Below are 18,354 nucleotides of genomic sequence, written 5' to 3'. Positions count from 1 at the left end.
TCTTGGTGACTTTTTTTTTTTTTTGAAGCATTGGTTATTGACAGGCAACATAGTGTAGTGTAATGGTTAGTGTGGTATCGTGGTTAGGAGCGGTGGGATCTAATCTGGAGAACTGGGTTTGATTCCCAACTCCTCCACATGAGCAGCGGACTCTAATCAGGTGAACCGGGTTGGTTTCCCCACTCCTACACATGAAGCCAGCTGTGTGACCTTGGGCTAGTCACAGTTCTTGCTGAACTCACTCAGCCTTACCTACCTCACATTTTAGGCGGGTGTCGGTTTTGGGGAGGAGAAGGGAAGGAGATTGTAAGCCGGTTTGATTCTCCTTAAAAGGGAGAGAAAGTCGGCATATAAATACCAACTCTTCTTCTTGATAGTAATCCTTATCAGTTGCCTGAGATGGGTAATGGAGTCATTGGTTCCATTGGCTCTGTCCTTACTAGCTGGCCAAAACTGACAATGGTGCTGGGGACAACTGCATACCTCTTCATATATATAATCATAGAATCATAATTGGAAGGGACCACCAGGGTCATCTAGACCAACCCCCTGCTCAATGCAGGAAATTCACAACTACCTCCCCCCATACCTCTAGTGACCCCTACTACACGCTCAGAAGATGGCAACAAAAAACCCTCCAGGATCCCTGGCTAATCTGGCCTGGAGGAAAATTCCTGACCACAAAGTGGCTTCCTGACCCCAAAGTGGCAATCAGCACTACCCTGGGCATGCAAGAAGGGGCCATGAGAGCCAAACACTGATGCAACCCTTCCTGCCCTCCCTCTTATGATCTCCCTCTTATGATCTGGTCATAGAATCAGCATTGCTGACAGATGGCCATCTAGCCTCTGCTTAAAATCATCCAGGCAAGGCAATCCCACCACCTCCCAAGGAAGCCTGTTCCACTGAGGAACCGCTCTAACTGTTAGAAAGTTCTTCCTAATGTTTAGCCAGAAACTCTTGATTCAATTTCAACCCACTGGTTCTGGTTCGACCTTCTGGGGCAACAGAAAACAACTCAGCACCATCCTTTATATCACAGCCCTTCAGGTATTTGAAGATGGTTATCATATCCCCTCTCAGCCTTCTCCTCTTCAGGCTAAACATACCCAGCTCCTTCAACCTTTCCTCATAGGACTTGGTCTCCAGACCCCTCACCATCTTTGTTGCCCTCCTCTGGACATGTACCAGCTTGTCTACATCTTTCTTAAATTGTGGTGCCCCAAACTGAACATAATAGTCTAGGTGAGGTGTATATATATATATATATATACACCTATATATATACAGTTTGTGTGTTGTGGTTTATGTTTTATGAACCTATGGTATTGATACTGTCATTTTAATGCTGTTGTTAGCCGTCCTGAGCCTGGCTTGCACCAGAAAAGGGCAGGGTGGAAATAATAATCATAATAAAAGCGCTGTTGAATCTGCAGTCCATTCTTGCTAAGCTTCAGATGTCATGTTTGGGAACAGGGTGTGCTGGATTTCTGGGCCATCCTCTTGTCTTTCAAATTTCCTTGTTTGCACAGTGCCCAGGTTCAGTTTCCTTACTTCTCCAGGGTAACGCATGTTTGCTGTCTCGGCTGACATCTCTCACTCACAGATTTTCCCATGCCTTCATATTCAGAGTCCCTCTGACATCTGCGTTCCCAAGTAGGTAGGTTATTCTGGAAATTCTTGACTAAGCTGCCCATGTCTTATTGCTTAACCTTTATTAAGTCTTTAGAGACTAAATGTATACCCTCATTCTGTTTCTTTGAGTTGAAGGAGCTCCAAGTGCTGGTATTAGCAAGCCACCTGCTTCTTTTGTGAACACATGAAGCTGCCTTATACTGAATCAGACCCTTATTCCATCAAAGTCAGTATTGTCTACTCAGACCAGCAGCGGCTCTCCAGGGTCTCAGGCTGAGTCTCTCCCATCACCTGCTGGTCTGGTTCCTTTAACTGGAGATGCTGGGGATTGAACCTGGGACCTTCTGCATTCTAAGCAGATGCTCTACCACTGAGCCACAGCCCCTCCCAGTGAGGAAGTTGTCAGAAACACTGTTCTGTGGTCCAAAGGGTTACTTAGGATAGTGTCACTGGGAATGCAAACACATAGGGCTTCCATATATTATCACACCATCGGTCTATCTAGTTCAGTATTGTCATACTTGCCCTTCAGCATGTATCCAAAGCATGAAGGCACGTGGCTATAGAAAAGTTGGCTCATAGGGTGGGAGGAAGCATTTTTGTCCTTCTTGCTCAAAGAATCCCATTAAATAGGGCTTCCATATCGCCTAAGATGACAAGGTACACTTCTCCTTAGAGCAGGCAATACCTTCCCATTTGGTATTGGTAATTCAGGGTTTGCTCTGGGATGAGACCAATTGTCCTGGAGCCAAGGTTCTTGTATCTCTTCTTTTTAAATTACGGGAAGGACTATTTTGGTTTAAACGTTAGGAAGAACTTACTTAAATGGGTAGTTCAGAACTGGCAAGGGCTGTTTAAGGAGGTCATATAATTTCCCTTGATGGTTTTCTAGAAAAGGTTGAGCTGGGAGGAAGGTTTATGTACAAAAGACCACAAACTGCTAGGCGTTCCGTGAAACGTGCCAGGCTGGGGATACACTGTGGCAGAAATAATGTTTCCCCACACATATACACCTGCGCAGTTGTTTGGGCCAAAGGTAGGCTGAGTTCCTGCTTCTCCCTCCCAAGCCAGGAATGAAACTGGCGTAGGACAGATGCTGTTTTTTAGGAGAATTTTTGACCCCTCTTTGCCACTAGCTGCGGCTGAGCAGTCATCCACCCCTGAAGCAACTGTGTGGCCATTTATTCATGGAAGGTTTTGCATTGGATTTGCCACTCTTTAGATGCACTTTTCCCCCATCCATATTCTCAAAACTCAACAATAAGCCGTCATGCAGAGTTTTGAGGTCAGATGGGGAAAATGTGCATCTAGAGAGTGACAAATCCAATGCAAAACCTTCCATGAATAAATGGCCGCATGCGTGTCCGCTTGTGATGGAAGGATGTGAACTGTGCTTGTTTCCTCTCGCCAAAGCAGTAATCTCTGATCCCTCCGTGCTATCAACCATGGCATTAGATGCCACTCACTGACAGAATCGAATGGGCTGGGGGAGTCTTGGGAGACATTTTCTGACCCCCTGATATTTTTCTGCAAGCGTTCTGCCATTGGGTTAGGAGAGCGTTCCTCGTTGCCCTTCACCTTCCTCATTTAGACCCCCCACGCAGCCTCTGCTTGCGAAAGAGAGAGAAAATGCATAAGGTCATGTTTTCAAGATGGAGATTCAGGTCCATGTGCCTTAGCTCTTTGAATCTCCATCTTGAAAACATGACCTTGTGCATTTTCTCTCTCTTTCACACACAGAGGCTGCGTGGGGGGTCTAAATGAGGAAGGTGAAGGGCAACTAGGTATGCTCTCCTAACCCAATGGCAGAACACTTGCAGAAAAATATCAGGGGGTCAGAAAGATCCCATGTCTCCCAAGCCTCCCTCCCCCAGTTGATGGAGGTTCAGGTTCTTTTCAGATTTTACAGTACAGAACAGATAGGCAATGTCTTTCTGTCAGTGTCTTCGCAGGACTTTGCCTGTTGTGGGGCGTGTGTGTGTGTGTGAATGGATGAGTCGGTACAACAGAGCCTTCTGGAAAAGGCTTGTACTTAAGCCTGCTTTTTGAAAAGTCAAGAGTGAGGGAATTCTAGTGAGTAAAACGGTCACTTTCACTGTACTTTGGTTTGTGTCGAGTGCTGGGGTTTTTTTTTTAGCTTTCCCCCAGTAAGTGTTCCAGGTTGCCCGTCTTGTTCCTGCCAGCTCCACTGAAGCCAAAGACTTACTCAGCTAATTTATTTGAAAGGTTTAGATCCCTCCCTTCCAAGAAAATGTCCAAGAACAACAAGAATATAATAAAACCAAACCTATGAAGAATTAACTGAAAGTAGCAGCGTGTAATAATAACACCATAGTCAAAGCAAGGTAACTTTTTTTTTAAAAAAAGAAGCATATATAGTGTCACGGGATGATGTCTGGGCTTCCGTTCACTGGTGAATCTTGCTTTTTTCTGTGTGCTGATCTGAAACCATTCCCTTTGAATGGACACAGTTTTTAAAAAAAACATATTTTATTAACAGGTATAGATGCAATCACAGTTCACAAACACAGGAACACATAAATACATAAAGCAAACAAAAAAGAAAGAAAAAAAACCCAGTGAAACTAATTACAGCACTATTGTTTGTGGGCTTAATATTTGTTGCAAATTCTTGTTTTTATATATATATATATATATATATATATATATATATATATATATATATATATATATATATATATATATATATATATATATATATATATATATGAAGCTCTTAGAATCTCCATCTTGAAAACATGACCTTATGCTTGACCTTATATATTCTTTTCATTGTGATTACAGGTAAAAAGGAGTACAATAAGAGCATAGGTGTTTAATACATTTAAAAATGAAAAGAAGAGGAAGGGTCATTATAACTTTAATTTATCTTCCATACTCTTTGAAATGGTTTAGATGCCTGTTGAATTTCTTTCTGGTTTGTGTATGAGATGAAATCATGCCACATTTCATAAAAATCCGATATATTAGCTTTGCCTTTGATGACTCTTAAGTTGATGTGTCCATTTTTCTGCCATGGCTATTTGCCACGGCTTTTCTCTCCTGCATTGTTATGAACTTTGGTATGGGGGGGAAAGGCAGGCTATAAATCTGGGAAGTGTGAGATAAAGAACAGGAGAGTGGCTTTTATGCCTCTTGTGTGAACTGGAGATCTGCTGGCAGAAAATAAGAGCGAGTTTGCCCCCTTCTGCCGCACTGCCACAGCCTCTCAACCCACACAGATATTACTCTCCAGAGATCCTGCAACTCCGGGAATAAACTTTTCCTGGGTGTGGCAATGGCTGCTTGGGGGAAGGGGAGAGCCGGGACGCTCAGGGATCCTTGAGAAGACCTCGCAAGGCCTTCGTGCTGGATCCAAGCACATTTATTTTGATCGGAATAAAAAAGGCAAAGGGCAGCGAGAGAGGAGTTGTCTGAAGAAAGAAACCTGCTTTCGGGCGTTGAGATTGAAAAGAAGATGGAGGCTGAAGGGGGAGGAGCCTGAAAACTGTCAGTGGAGGTAGCGGGGGAATCTTCCAGAAGCAGCACCTTGGCGTCATAGTTCCAGTGCCTTCAGAGAATGGTCCTGACCAAGGAGAAGGGGTGCCAATGGGCGAAAACGCATGGTCGCTTTAGCCTCCTTTATTCCCTGTTTCAGCCAGGATCGAACGCACGTTCGGCGAAACGCATGCGTTCGATCCTGGCTGAAACAGGGAATAAAGGAGGCTCAAGCGACCGTGCGTTTTCGCCCATTCTGTTCAGGGTCCAGGACAGCCAAGGAAGGATCTGGGAAGAAGGATAACTTCGGAGCAGAGCGAGCTGGGCTTGACAGAAACTAGCTATTTGAATTTAATGAGGGGAGTGAACTACCGCAGGGATTACCATCTCCTTTAATTACAACAAGAAGAAGTTCTACCACTATTACAAATGTCCAGTTAAGCAACCACATTAGTCAGGGAATTTTAGTACTTAATTCTTGAGTACACATTTTTAAAAATGTTTTTGGTTCTTCTCAACCCTTGGTCTGGTTAACTGTCTGTCCTGTGCCAAGCTGCTAGGGTATAATGAGAGAGTATTTTGCCTTCAGTTGTAGATGGCGGCAGCAGATTATAAGGCGTGTATATAATAATAATGAGGTGTGCTATATAAAGTAGGGGCATTAACATGACTTGCGTGTCCAGCTGGCTTGTTCTTAGGCATGTTGGAAGTAGTGGGTATGGGGTTTCACCCCCCCATCCTCCTTAACTGGTGACAGTACAGGGAGACTTCCCTCACCCAAATCTGTTATCCACATGCAGTGAAATCTTAAGTCCCACCATTCTCCGCCGTCCAATTCTTATTACTATCATTGGACAGATGATCCCTTGAAGAGGTATGCAAGCTTTTTTCAAAGTTGAAAATCCTACAAACATCTTTTCCCTCTCTCCCTCTTCTTCTGTGTTTTGGAGACTGCGGACTCAATTTGTTCACAGGACATGCCTAGGACTTTAGTTTTCTAGAGTTCTCACAATTTTCCAGAGTTCTAATAGTTCTAAGGTAAGGGTGCACCCTTGAGATTCCTTTACTGCCTCCGGGAAGTGGTAGAGCATCTGCTTGGCATGCAGAAGTTCCCAGGTTCGATCCCCGACATCTCCAGATAAAGGGACTAGGCAAGCAGGTGATGTGGAAAACCTCTGCCTGAAACCTTGGAGAGCCACTGCCAGTCTGAATGGACATACTGACTTTGATGGACCAAGGGTCTGATTCAGTATAAGGCAGCTTCATGTGTGTTCAATACTTGGGTGTTAATTCTCTTTTGAATTCAGTTTATATTTTTGGAAAAGGCTTTTGGGGGATTTTTTTGTATTTTTAACTCTTATCAAAGCCTTCTTTGCAAATGTTTCAGCTGCTGTCTGTTTTTGGCTCCGTGTACTCTTCGTATGCCTACAGAACTTGTATATGTATAACTGTCCTGTGTATGTGTTATGTATCACTGTTCTTCACCAAGGCATTCGTGTATTACCTGACTACACTCCCACCAGTTGCTACTAAGCATAAGCTTAGTAAGGTGTTGGAATCCTGCAACCCTGCCAGTGTGCCCAGGTAATTCAAGCGCTTGCAAAAACGTGCTTGTCACATTCATACCCAAGGCTCTGCAGTCCTTTTATACATCTGGTCTTTTGGCAAACACACTAGCAGAGGGGACAGTGTTGATTCTGCCTGAAACGGTGTTTTTTTTCCTACATCTGTTTTTTAAAAGTGTAACACTAATAGCTAGTTATGGGCCACGCTCGTATTTGAGCCTGAGGTTTCAGAGGCAAGCTAGATGTGATTTCTTTAAAAGACTAAATAACAGATGGGGTGGGCTGGGGAGGTTAAACGTTCCCATTGTGCCTGTATGTTTCCTCTCAGATAACAGTTTCCTGGGGGTGATGGGAAGTGAATGCCCACCTGTCCCTTGGACCACGGCCACAATCTGGATCAAGGCCCTCTCACATGAATGCAGAAAGCTCCCTTATACTGAGTCAGACCCTTGGCCTATCCAGGTCAGTTTTGTCTCATCTGACGAGCAGCAGCTCATCTTTTAAAAAACTGAAGATGCCAATGATTGATCATGGGATCTGGTGCATGCCAGGGAGAAGTTTTACCAGCAGAGCCACGACCCCATAGGAGATCCACAAATCTCCTGCATGATGACCTCTTCAGGTACTAGCTGGAGATCTCCTGCTATTACAACTGATCTCCAGCCGATAGAGATCAGTTCACCTGGAGAAAATGGCCGCTTTGGCAATTGGACTCTCTGGCATTGAAGTCCCTCCCCTCCCCAAACCCTGCCCTCCACAAGCTCCACCCCAAAAACTTCCCACCGGTGGCAAAGAGGGACCTGGCAACCCTACCCATGGGATCCACAACCAAATGCAAACCTGGTTTGACCTTTGTCACTGGTCTCCAGCTACTCTCTGGATTCTTCCAAATATGGGCATCCTTGGTCCGCTGCCAAAATGCTAAATCCTCTCCAGTCATTCCCTTTCATCCGGCGAGAAATGTATTGGTTGGCCATTGATTCCCTCGGCGGTAATCACCGCTTAAGCAGCTTTTTGCAAACCCTCAAAAAAGATTTAAAAAATAATAATTCCTGCACAGATTGTTCACTCTGGAAAGCAATAGATGAATACATGCAGGTGGGGTGCCGCAGCCTACTCTTTTAATGTTATTTGGTGTGCTTGCTTTAATTTCTGATGGGAGCATAGACTCTTATTTCCATTTGCACTCTGCCTGAGAAGGTTGCAGGTGATGCTCGTTGGCTTGTTCGTGGAATAATAACTTCATTTTTTTTAATTAATAAGAGCTTCCATTATAAAGGGTATATGCCAGCCAAAGCTCTTGAAATTACAGCACTAAACAAATAACCTGGTAGCAATGGATTCTTTGTTGGCCCGGGGCTGGATGAGTCAGAGCAGGCCAATGTGGGTCATGTATCTGATGCCCTAGCCTCATCTTCCTTCATTTAACATTATGATTTATGCAGTCAGGGGAATATTTTAAGCTGCTTTGCCAGGGGCCTGGAAAATGATTGAAATAATGAGAAGGAATGATTCAGCAAGTCACTAATTTGACAGAAACCTAAAAATTGCTGTGGAGCGGCCATTTTCCAGTTCTTGGCATATCCTGTGACCAAAACGTGTCCCAGGGTTATTGCTGTCGAGGCAGCTTTCAGAAGTTTTTCTCATTGTGCAGCTGCGGAATTAGCTTTGCATTCGCTTTGCATTACATTGCTTGCCCTGTTTCTTATGAATTGGTTATTTGCATATGTCTCATAATTACATGTTATGCAACCACCCCATAGTACGCCCTCCTGGAATAAAGACAAAAGATGCTCTGTCTGGGTTAAACTAAGGCTGTCACTTTACTGTCTGGTCTGCAACTCACTTACAAAATGTTAGCAAACGTTCCTTTACCTCTATATAGGTATTCAATACGCCGTTCGCCTTGTTTGGGCAACAACACCATGGCTCAAAGCCTTGGATCAGTAAACTCACTTTTTGTCATCTGCATATATTATCAGTGTGCAAAGGAGGATCCTGTTAGTACATAAGAACATAAGAATGGCCCTGCTGGATCAAACCAAGGCCCATCAAGTCCAGCAGTCTGTTCACACAGTGGCCAACCAGGGGCCTCTAGGAAGCCCACAAACAAGATGACTGCAGCACCATTGTCCTGCCTGTGTTCCACAGCACCTAATATATTAGGCATGTTCCTCTGATCCTGGAGAGAATAGGTATGCATCATGACTTTTAAAACAAATGTACATTTTAAAATGTACTGTGTCCTTTGGGCTTGGTTGACCTGGGTGTAGAAGAGGATTGACTTTCACAAGCAGACTATTACCACCAGTCCCTTCCACTGAAAGCACAGCCTGCTTACTGTGGGAGGGAGGATTAATCTATCAAAGCTGTGTCCCTAAAATAAATTGCTGAGTTCTCAGAGCCTAGTTCCTAAGTAACCTCACACAAATGCATCTAAATACATTTTGTTTCTTTATTTTCTCTTTAAAAAAGACTGCTTTTTTAAAAAAAAGCTACTCGTCGATTTAATACAACAAAACTTGGTGGAATTCTTATTTCTGTTTTGGAAAGAGTTAGGTGATGTCTTTCTTCAGAAGATGGTTCAAGTGGCATTAATAGCGGGATTATATAAGTGATGAGAGACAGAAGAGGTATTTCTTAATGCTAAACCATATGGAATGCACGTAGAAAAGCAATTAATAGCAGGCCTTTTGACTCGTAGGAGTGAGTGTGTGTATCTGTGGAAAAATGAGGTCGGGAATGCAGAGGTTTATGTGTTGGAAGCTAACTTCCCTTTTATCCAGAAGGCACATGGCCATACCTTCCACAGACAGTATCTAAAGAATCAACAGAAGGCCATTGTTTTTAGTAGGATAATTCTGTTTGAGATAATGCTGTTTGGGTGGAATCCTGTTGGGTTTAAACATTCCATTTTTCAAAATGTGTATATTGTGTGAGTGAATCTGATGATCTCCCTTTGTGATCTTTGTGATTTGTTGATGGTGTGAAAGAATTATAGACCAAAACTCATGCAAAACATGTTATAGTATGTAAAACCATGCTGATTTTAAACGTATAAAGAGATTCTTAATCATGAACTGCATTCTTACAAACTTCTTTAAAGAGAATTTTTCCTCCTGAAGAATTCTTTTCAGGGGTGGGGAACCTTTTTTCCACCAAGGGCCATTTGGATATTTATAACATCATTTGCGGGCCATACAAAATTATCAACTTAAAAATTAGCCAACCAAGCCCCAAGCAGGCAGCTGCCCCAGATGACCCCCCACCCGGTGTGGGCAAGCAGGCAGGCATCCAACCGGTGGCGCACTCGCCCACCTGGTGGCACAGGATGGTCTGTTGCACCAGCCGGGCGTAGCCATCCAGCCACACGCCAGAGTTGCTCCTGCTCCGCATGGTCGGGGCCAGATTCTACAGCCAGCTCCTGCTACCTCTGCCTGCAGGGATGAAATGAGGACACACTGGCTAAGAACCCTCCCCCCACACACATTCTGGCCCTGCCATCTTTAACCCTTCCACTGTTGCCACTTCCGCCCCCAGCCCTCTTGTAGTACAGAGGGAATACGCTTCTCTACGGCCCGGGTGGGAAAGGGTTAATACAGTTTCTTGGGCGGTCCTAGCAGCTCCATAGCTAACAACTCTTCTGCAAGGGGGGGAAAAGGTTCCTTTTCTCGGCAAAACAAACTCACATCCGCCTTGAATAGAGGCAAATCCTGTCCGTGGGAGGGGGTGGATCGTCAGTCTTAGATCCTTCTGAGCTAGAGATCTGCCAGGACCCACGAAGGGCCAGACCAAATGATTTTGCGGGCCTTAAACGGCCCCCGGGCCTAACGTTCCCCACCCTTGCTTTAATTCAAAAAGTGCTGGGAATTGTATCCTTGATTTGTATACACCCATAGACGGTCATTGCCGTTGCGGCTATTTGCATGTTACTTTCTTGCTGGGCCAAGACCTCCACCTGAGACCCTGGAGAGCTGCTGCTGGTCTGAGTAGACAATACTGACTTTGATGGACCAAGGGTCTGATTCAGTATAAGGCAGCTTCATGTTTATCTTGTGTGTTTATGTGTCAGCCCCGTTCTCCACATAGTCTTTCAAAATGAGAATAAAACTATACCGTGACTATCTCAAAGATAGTCTTGGTATAGTTTTATTCTCGTTTTGAAAGACTATCTCAAAGATGCGGTATTTTCAGATGCGTCATAATTCATAAGTGGCCACCCAATGACAGGTCCTTTGGGTTGAATGTTTGCTTGCCAGAACAGAAGCATCCTGAATATGGTGAGTTATACAGACTAACCAAAATACACAGCAACTATGGCCAAACTACCGTATTAATACAAGAATAAAGATTACAAACTTAATGTGAAATGCTGCAATGTAATGTGATGCTATCAAAAATACAATATCTACCTACTTGTCTATAGACACAAATACATTACAATCAATACAAAATTCTACAGCGACATTCTATGATATATTTAAAGCAACAGTCCACATTTTCATCCTTGGGAAGATGAAGGTATAATTCACAAATCAATTACAATGCCAGTCCTGTGTGTAACGAAGTACAGAGTACAGTATTCTGCAGCGGCATCCTATAGTCTTTTTAAAGCCGCAGTTCCCATTTCACCCTCAGGATGATAAAAGCATACCGTACTTCACAAATCAATTTCAATGCCAACCATACATATAGTGAGATAGGTGTCCCGGTGAATCCTATTTCAAGGTCAGTTTCTTCGGGTTGCGTTCCCAAATTGAAATTGAGATAAATCACTGTTGTCCTGTTGTCATAGCGTTTCAAATAGTGTTCCAGCTTTCAATGTATTTCATATCTCTTAGTATAGTATCTGGAGGTACACATTAGCTAGCCTACCATGGATCAGGCAAAAGATTGTGATTGTTGCATTTTTGTTTAACTTGAATATGGTGAGTGGCAGTAATAGCCAGGAGAAGACTGACCCTCACTCCTCCCTGCCTTTCTTAGAGTTGACAGAATAAGAATGTGAACAGCATCTTGTGGCATCTTCTTAAAGGTTAACAAATGTTTTGCGATCGAAGCTTTCCTGGGCCAGAGCCCACTTTCTCAAATGCATGAAATGGGCATCTTAATCGAGTCAGTGTTTTTACCCCGGGCACAAAGAGAACAAGAAGAAATAAGAGTCGTTCAGCAGAGGAGGAAGTTGCCTGGAAGGCTGATTTCCTAGGAAAGTTTGACTTTGTTCCATCCTGAATGTTTCCACCATAACGTCTCTTTCTTGTTTCTCTCTCTTCTTTTTCAGTATATTGGCAGCCTAGACGTGCCCCGGCCAAACAGCAGAGTGGAGATCGTGACCGCTATGCGGCGTATCAGGGCAAGTAGAGATGCAGAATTGCTGTGGCTCTCTGTTGCGTCTAGGGTTGCCAGGTCCCCCCTGGCCACCAGCGGGGGGTGGGGATGAGGGAGAGGGTTGCCAGAGCCAAGTTGGGAAAGTCCTGAAGATTTGGAGATGGAGCTTGGGGAGTTCAGGACCTCAGTGGTGTACAATGTCATAGAGTTCACCTTCCAAAGCATCCAATTTCTTTAGGAGAACTGACCTCTGAAGTCTGGATATCATCTGTAATTCCAAGGGATCCCCAGGTCCTACCTGGAGGCTGGCATCCCTAGTTGTGTCCTAAAGAGATGGGGTTGATGGTAGGGTTGCCGACCTCCAGGTCCTAGCTGGAGATCTCGTGCTATTACAACTGATCTCCAGCCGACAGAGATCGGTTCCCCTGGAGAAAATGGCCGCTTTGGCAATTGGACTCTATGGCAACACTAGTTGGTGGGCAGAGGGAGGAATGATTCCCTGTGTCTGCCAAGATGAGGGGGCGTGCATCCATCTCTATCTTTCTCCTTTAAGTTTACATCTCTGTCTTTCTCCGTTAAATCAATAAAGCTGGGGGCCCATCAGGAATCGCAGGGCAGAAGAGCAGAATGATTTGGAAGTCTTTCTTTTCTACACATGCATCCAATCTCCCCTTGTTGAATCCTGTAAATCCTTAGGGGCTTGAGCAGGCCCCATTTCCCTCTGACTCCCCACCTTTAACTCACGACCAAATGCTCAAAATTCTGTGCTTCCTGGAGTTTTCTCTGCTTTCCTGAGGCCTCTTTTGTTTCGTTTTGTTTTCCTTTACCCTGTTTTTTTCTGCTTTTCCAATTGGCATGAGCCGCCCATTTTATTATTAGGTATAGTAATTATAAAGGGACAGTAATGGAGAGCAGCGTGGGCGGTGGGGACAAGACTAAACAGGAGAAGAGTAGGTTGCATTGTAGCTAGGGGTGAAAACACAGATTTCATAGAAGGGGCGGGTAGGGAGAGTCTTTAAGAAAACGAAGAGAGGAGGCATCACACACATTTTCTGGGCGGGAGTTAGGGTTGCCAACCTCCAAGTACTAGCTGGAGATCTCCTATTACAACTGGTCTCCAACTGATAGAGATCAGTTCCCCTAGAGAAAATGGCCACTTTGGCAATTGGACTCCATGGCATTGAAGTCCCTCCTCTCCCCAAACCCTGCCCTCCTCAGGCTCCATCCCCAAAACCTCCTGCCGATGGTGAAGAGGGACCTGGCAACCCTAACGGGAGTATTTTCTATAGTTCCTGGCCGTGAGGGCAACAACATCTTTGCCGCCTTCAGCTGTACACAGAAACAGCTTGCTTTCTTTTCTTTCTTTTTCCCCCAATCTCCCCCATGTTTATCTTGTTGTTGTTGTTTTTAAGCACCAAACAATTTTTGTTTTCGCCCTTCTTTGAAATCTGTTGAAAAAAGAGGAAGGGTGGCTGTATAAGGGACACAAGGGAGAAGTTCTTTCATGATGGATACAAGGCCAGCCATGGAGATGGCATGGGGTAGTACTGGTGGTGCAGTACTGGATTGGGACCGGGGGAAGATTGGAGTAGGGTCCCTTACCCCCACCGCAAAGCTCACTGGGTAACTGTGGGCCAGCTACACACTCACAGTGTTGTGGTAATAGGGTTGCCAGGTCCCTCAGCTCGACCGGCGGGAACTTTGCGGGGGCTTGGCTGAGGGCGCGTGATGCACAGACGTCACTTCTAGGTTTACCCTGAAGTGACGCGGAAGCTCTAGCAATCTCCACTGAAACTATGGAAATGGAGATTGCTAGAGAGCCAGAATGGTGCAGTGGTTAAGAGCAGTGGTTTGGAGCGGCGGATTCTGATCTGGAGAGCCGGGTTTGATTCCCCCACTCCTCCACATGAACGGCGGAGGCTAATCTGGTGAACTGGATTGGTTTCCCCACTCCTGCACACGAAGCCAGCTGGGTGACCTTGGGCTAGTCACAGCTTTTAGAGCTCTCTCTGCCCCACCCCTCTCACAAGGGGTCTGTCGTGGGGAGGGGGAGGGAAGGTGATTGTAAGCCTGTTTGATTCCTCCTTAAGTGGTAGAAAAAGTCAGCATATAAAATTCAGCATAAAAACGTCGTCGTCTTCTCCTTCTCCTCCTTCGCGCGTTGCGTGGGATGCGCTCATTGCGCACCTCCCCTTCCACCTGGCCCTATTTTGCCCGCAGACCAGCTGAGGGGTGGCGGGCAGCCCAGTGGATTGGCGGGCTTTTGCCCACCCCCACTGGGCAATTGGCAAGCCTATGTGGCAAGGATAAAATGGGAGGGAGGAAGAGCCACGCACACCACCCTGATTTCATTGAAGGAAGGGAAGGGTTTGTTTTTTTTTAAATGAAGTGAACACCATAAATCTGGCTTCTCATCAAACCAGGGGAAAAAACCAACACTATTGCCTGGAGTCCTTTTATAGGGCTAAGCCTGACTTCAACTGCCCACGCTGAAACATATGTCTAAAGAGTATTTATGACTTAACTGCGCTTTGGCTACGAGACTTGGCTGTGAACTTACTTTACAAAAAGGGGAAGGTGGAACTGTCTTTATATTTGGCCTTTTGATGAATTCATACAGCCACTCACTACGTTCTGTTTTCCTCAACCTGTCTTCTCTCACTTATGAGAAGTAGAGAAAGTTTTCTGGAAGTTCAAGTAGAGGTGGAAGGTCAAGGGCATATGGGGGGGGCTCTATTTCCCATTAGCCAAACTCATTGGGGGATGGGGAAGAAAATGGAGGCCTGTAACTCTATCCCCTCTGAGGGGAAAAAGAAACTGCTTCTTCCCTGCCCTTCCCTATATTTTTAAACCTCATTTGTACCCCACCTTTCTCCCCAACAGGGACCCGAAGCAGCCTATATTGTCTTCCTCTCCTCCATTTTAGCCTCACAACCCCATGTGAGTAGGGTTGCCAGGTCCCTCTTCGCCACCGGCGGGAGGTTTTGGGGCAGAGCCTGAGGAGGGCGAGGTTTGGGGAGGGGAGCAGCAGCACCATCCTGCCTGTGTTCCACAGCACCTAAGATAATAGACCTGCTCCTCTGATACTAGAGAGAATAGGTATGCACATGACTAGTATCCATTTTAACTAATAGCCATGAATATCCCTTTCCTCCATGAATATGTCCACTCCCCTCTTAAAGCCTTCCAAGTTGGCAGCCATCACCACATCCTGGGGCAGGGAGTTCCACAATTTAACTATGCGTTGTGTGAAAAAATACTTCCTTTTATCTGTTTTGAATCTGTCACCCTCCAGCTTCAACAGATGACCTTGCGTTCTAGTATTATGGGAGAGGGAGAAAAACCTCTCATTCATTCATTCTAGTATTATGGGAGAGGGAGAAAAACCTCTCCCTGTCCACTCTCTCCAAACCATGCATAATTTTATAGACCTCTGTCATGTCTGGGGGACAGAAGATAAATCTGCCACCACCTTGCATTTTCCAGCTTTGCATCTTTTTAAGGTCCAGTTGAAATAGAGAGAAGCTCCCCACCAGCTGAGTTCTCAAGAACGAATGGGAAGAGATCTTTGTGGATGAGGGAAGTGGTCATGGAAGGTTGACAGACACCAGGGGCTACTGAGCAAGTGTATTTGTGCAACATGCTCTGGGGTTCCTTTCATCGTTACCTAATGAGCAACAACAGAAAACCACCAAAGAGCCAGGCAGGACAATCTAAAGGCTGTCTGATAGGTGAGGTTGGGAAGGTGATATGCCCCCTCATCACCTTCCTCTTTTAGGGTGCTGGGTATGAGTCCTAAGCTTTTTAGTGCATGATAGTGATTTCTTGGGCTCCTTGTTACCCAAATTAGGCAGGGTCCACTTTAATTGGGGGGATTAGCCGTGGAGATTGTGTGAGAGGTGGGTAACTGGGATCTGTAAACTATAACAGGATTGATCCTGAGGAGGACTCTTAAATAAACAGGCAATTGTGTGATGAAAGGTACTTTATTGAAAAAATAAAGATTAAAATGTATACTTTCAAGTAATAAGCAAGCACACACAAATCAATCAAGAGCTAAGAAAGCATGGGTGGAAAGTTAGACAGATAGCATTAGGGATGGGTGATATTTACCACTCCAGAAGAGAGGATGTCCAGGGAAAGTAGCGCTGAGGAGGGAAATGGCCAGCATTTCTGGAAGCAAAAAAGAGGAGCGCCCACATGCAAGTGGGGATGTATGTTTGCATCCAAGACACATACACACACTATGAATGCAAAAGGACTCATATTTGTACCCCAAAATGAATCCTGAGGCAATATGAGGTAACTGGCAGTGGAAACCTGCCAGAGACAAAGAATTGATTGCTTTGCCAGGGTCTGAACAAAGAGATAGGAGATGCTTGATGAGTTGTCAAGATGCAGGAGAGTGTATGTGCCATCCTCCTGAATACCTGTTAATTGCCCAGGATGGGTGTAGTAAAGACAGTTAATGGCCATCCGGGAGTGCTGATTAAGTCACCTTAGGGTGAGGCAATGGCCGATTAGCTATCCCCGTTGTTCAGCCAGACACACCTTGGGTCATGGGGAAATGCATAGCAGTTTTCCTGCCTATGTTATACACACAAAATGGCTCCCAGACTTCCCTGAGAGGCTCCCATTTCATGTGGAGCAGTGTTCTGCTCTTTGCTGGCCTTGGTCCCCGTGCCATCATGGCACCCATTAGCAGGAGAGGTCCAGCTGCTGGCGTCCTGCCCTAATGAACCGTGCCCCAGAAACTCGGTGAGGTGGACAGGTGGCATTATACTTCACCAATAATATCTGTTTTAAAACCAGGTTTGCATAAAAGGAGGCACCCTGGCAGATGGGAAACAAAGGAAAGCTGTGTTGTATCCTATGTTAGGACTGAACTACCTCCCTTTGTGGGCCAATCCCATTCATTCAGCTCAGAAATTTTGTGGTGTGTCTTATTGCTGGCCCTTGTTCTCAAGTTTTGCACAGACAACTGCAGCCTGAATCTCGTCCTGTGTTTTTAGTCTTCTTGATGAATGTGTTCAGGTGAGTAAATCAGCAAAAAAGATAGAACTAAGCTCTGAGCTATTGTTGCTTTTTTTAAACTTGACTTAAGGATGCAGTTGAATGCCTACTTGGATATAAGGCCTGCTATACTGGGACCTGATTCTGAATGAATGTGTAGGGCCAATCCATATTGCCTTTATTAATAAAATGTGTATGGAAAAGCGGGAATGTGAATGCATACAGTATGGGGTTTTTCTTGGGTTAAGGATTTTTAAGGGTCTTTGACATATTTGGAAGAAGTTTGATCATAATATGTTGTTTTTGCATCCATGCTTAATGGGGGTTACCGCACTTGTATTCCCAGCAATGTATTAAGAGTTTGAAAACGTTATAAAAAATACTGTTCACACTTACTTTGGCCCCTTTAGCTGTGAAGGTGTCTTCCAACTATTTATAAGCTGTGGTATCCAAAAACCCTTTTAAAGCAATGTTTTTTACAACATTTTCAAACTCTTAATACATCGCTGGGAATACAAAGTGCGGTAACCCCCAATGTGTAAGATGAGAGCTGACTTGACTGACAAGGGTTACCACACTTTGTATTCCCAGCGATGTATTAAGAGTTTGAAAACGTTATAAAAAATCGCTTTAAAAGGGTTTTTGGATACCACAGCTAATAAATGGTTGGAAGACGTCTTCACAGCTAAAGGGGCCAAACAAAGTGCGAACAGTATTTTTTATAACGTTTTCAAATTCTTAATACATCGCTAGGAATACATAGAAAGTGCAAACAGTATTTTTTATAACATTTTCAAACTCTTAATACATCGCTGGGAATACAAGTGCGGTAACCCCTAGTTCTGGGAACTGTGACTTTTCTGGGCCAGAATCTTTTATCCCAGAGCCAGTCAGGAAGTGGGAGGGGGAGAGGCCCGAAACAGAGACAGTTCCATCGTTCCTCCTCCTCTACAGCTTCCTTGACACCTATTAGATTTAAATTAGTGAGATAGGAGACAGCTTGCCGGCTAATTCACTGTCTTGCACGACGCCCTCTTTCCACTTAAGATTTAATTTTGATAACAGTGATGTTATCAGCCTGTGGAGTGATTAGTTTGTCTGAGATTAAATTCCTCCGCAACTCCTCTGAGTTGAGCATGCTTAGCACCTCTGTACAGCTTTGTGTTGAGATGATAATAGAGCTGTTCTCAACCTCAGGAAAGTTGACAGGTTTCTCTAGGTCGACTGCATCTGTTGTAGCGATGACTGACTCATAAGATCATATTGTATTAATTGTTGTTATCCTTTAAGGTGCAACTGGATTCCTGTTATATTT

At 44.7% G+C, this 18,354-nt stretch overlaps 1 protein-coding gene and 1 non-coding gene across 2 annotated transcripts in view; one reads left to right on the top strand and one right to left on the bottom strand.

The window, feature by feature from the left end:
* The window catches only part of NOS1AP (nitric oxide synthase 1 adaptor protein), a 68,502-nt gene that overhangs the window by 11,920 nt on the left and 38,228 nt on the right, over positions 1–18,354 (top strand). The window contains exon 2 of the mRNA XM_056845386.1: positions 11,980–12,051. Within this exon, the coding sequence (XP_056701364.1) occupies positions 11,980–12,051 (72 nt within the window). The remainder of the gene's footprint in view (positions 1–11,979; positions 12,052–18,354) is intronic.
* On the bottom strand, positions 1,949–2,020 carry TRNAS-AGA (transfer RNA serine (anticodon AGA)). The gene has a single exon. It is a non-coding gene; the product is annotated as a tRNA-Ser (tRNA).

This window comes from Euleptes europaea, chromosome 2, assembly GCF_029931775.1.
Source record: "Euleptes europaea isolate rEulEur1 chromosome 2, rEulEur1.hap1, whole genome shotgun sequence".
Taxonomy (NCBI): domain Eukaryota; kingdom Metazoa; phylum Chordata; class Lepidosauria; order Squamata; family Sphaerodactylidae; genus Euleptes; species Euleptes europaea.
Note: the sequence above shows the minus strand (reverse complement) of the source record. Positions and strands in the feature narration are given on the sequence as shown.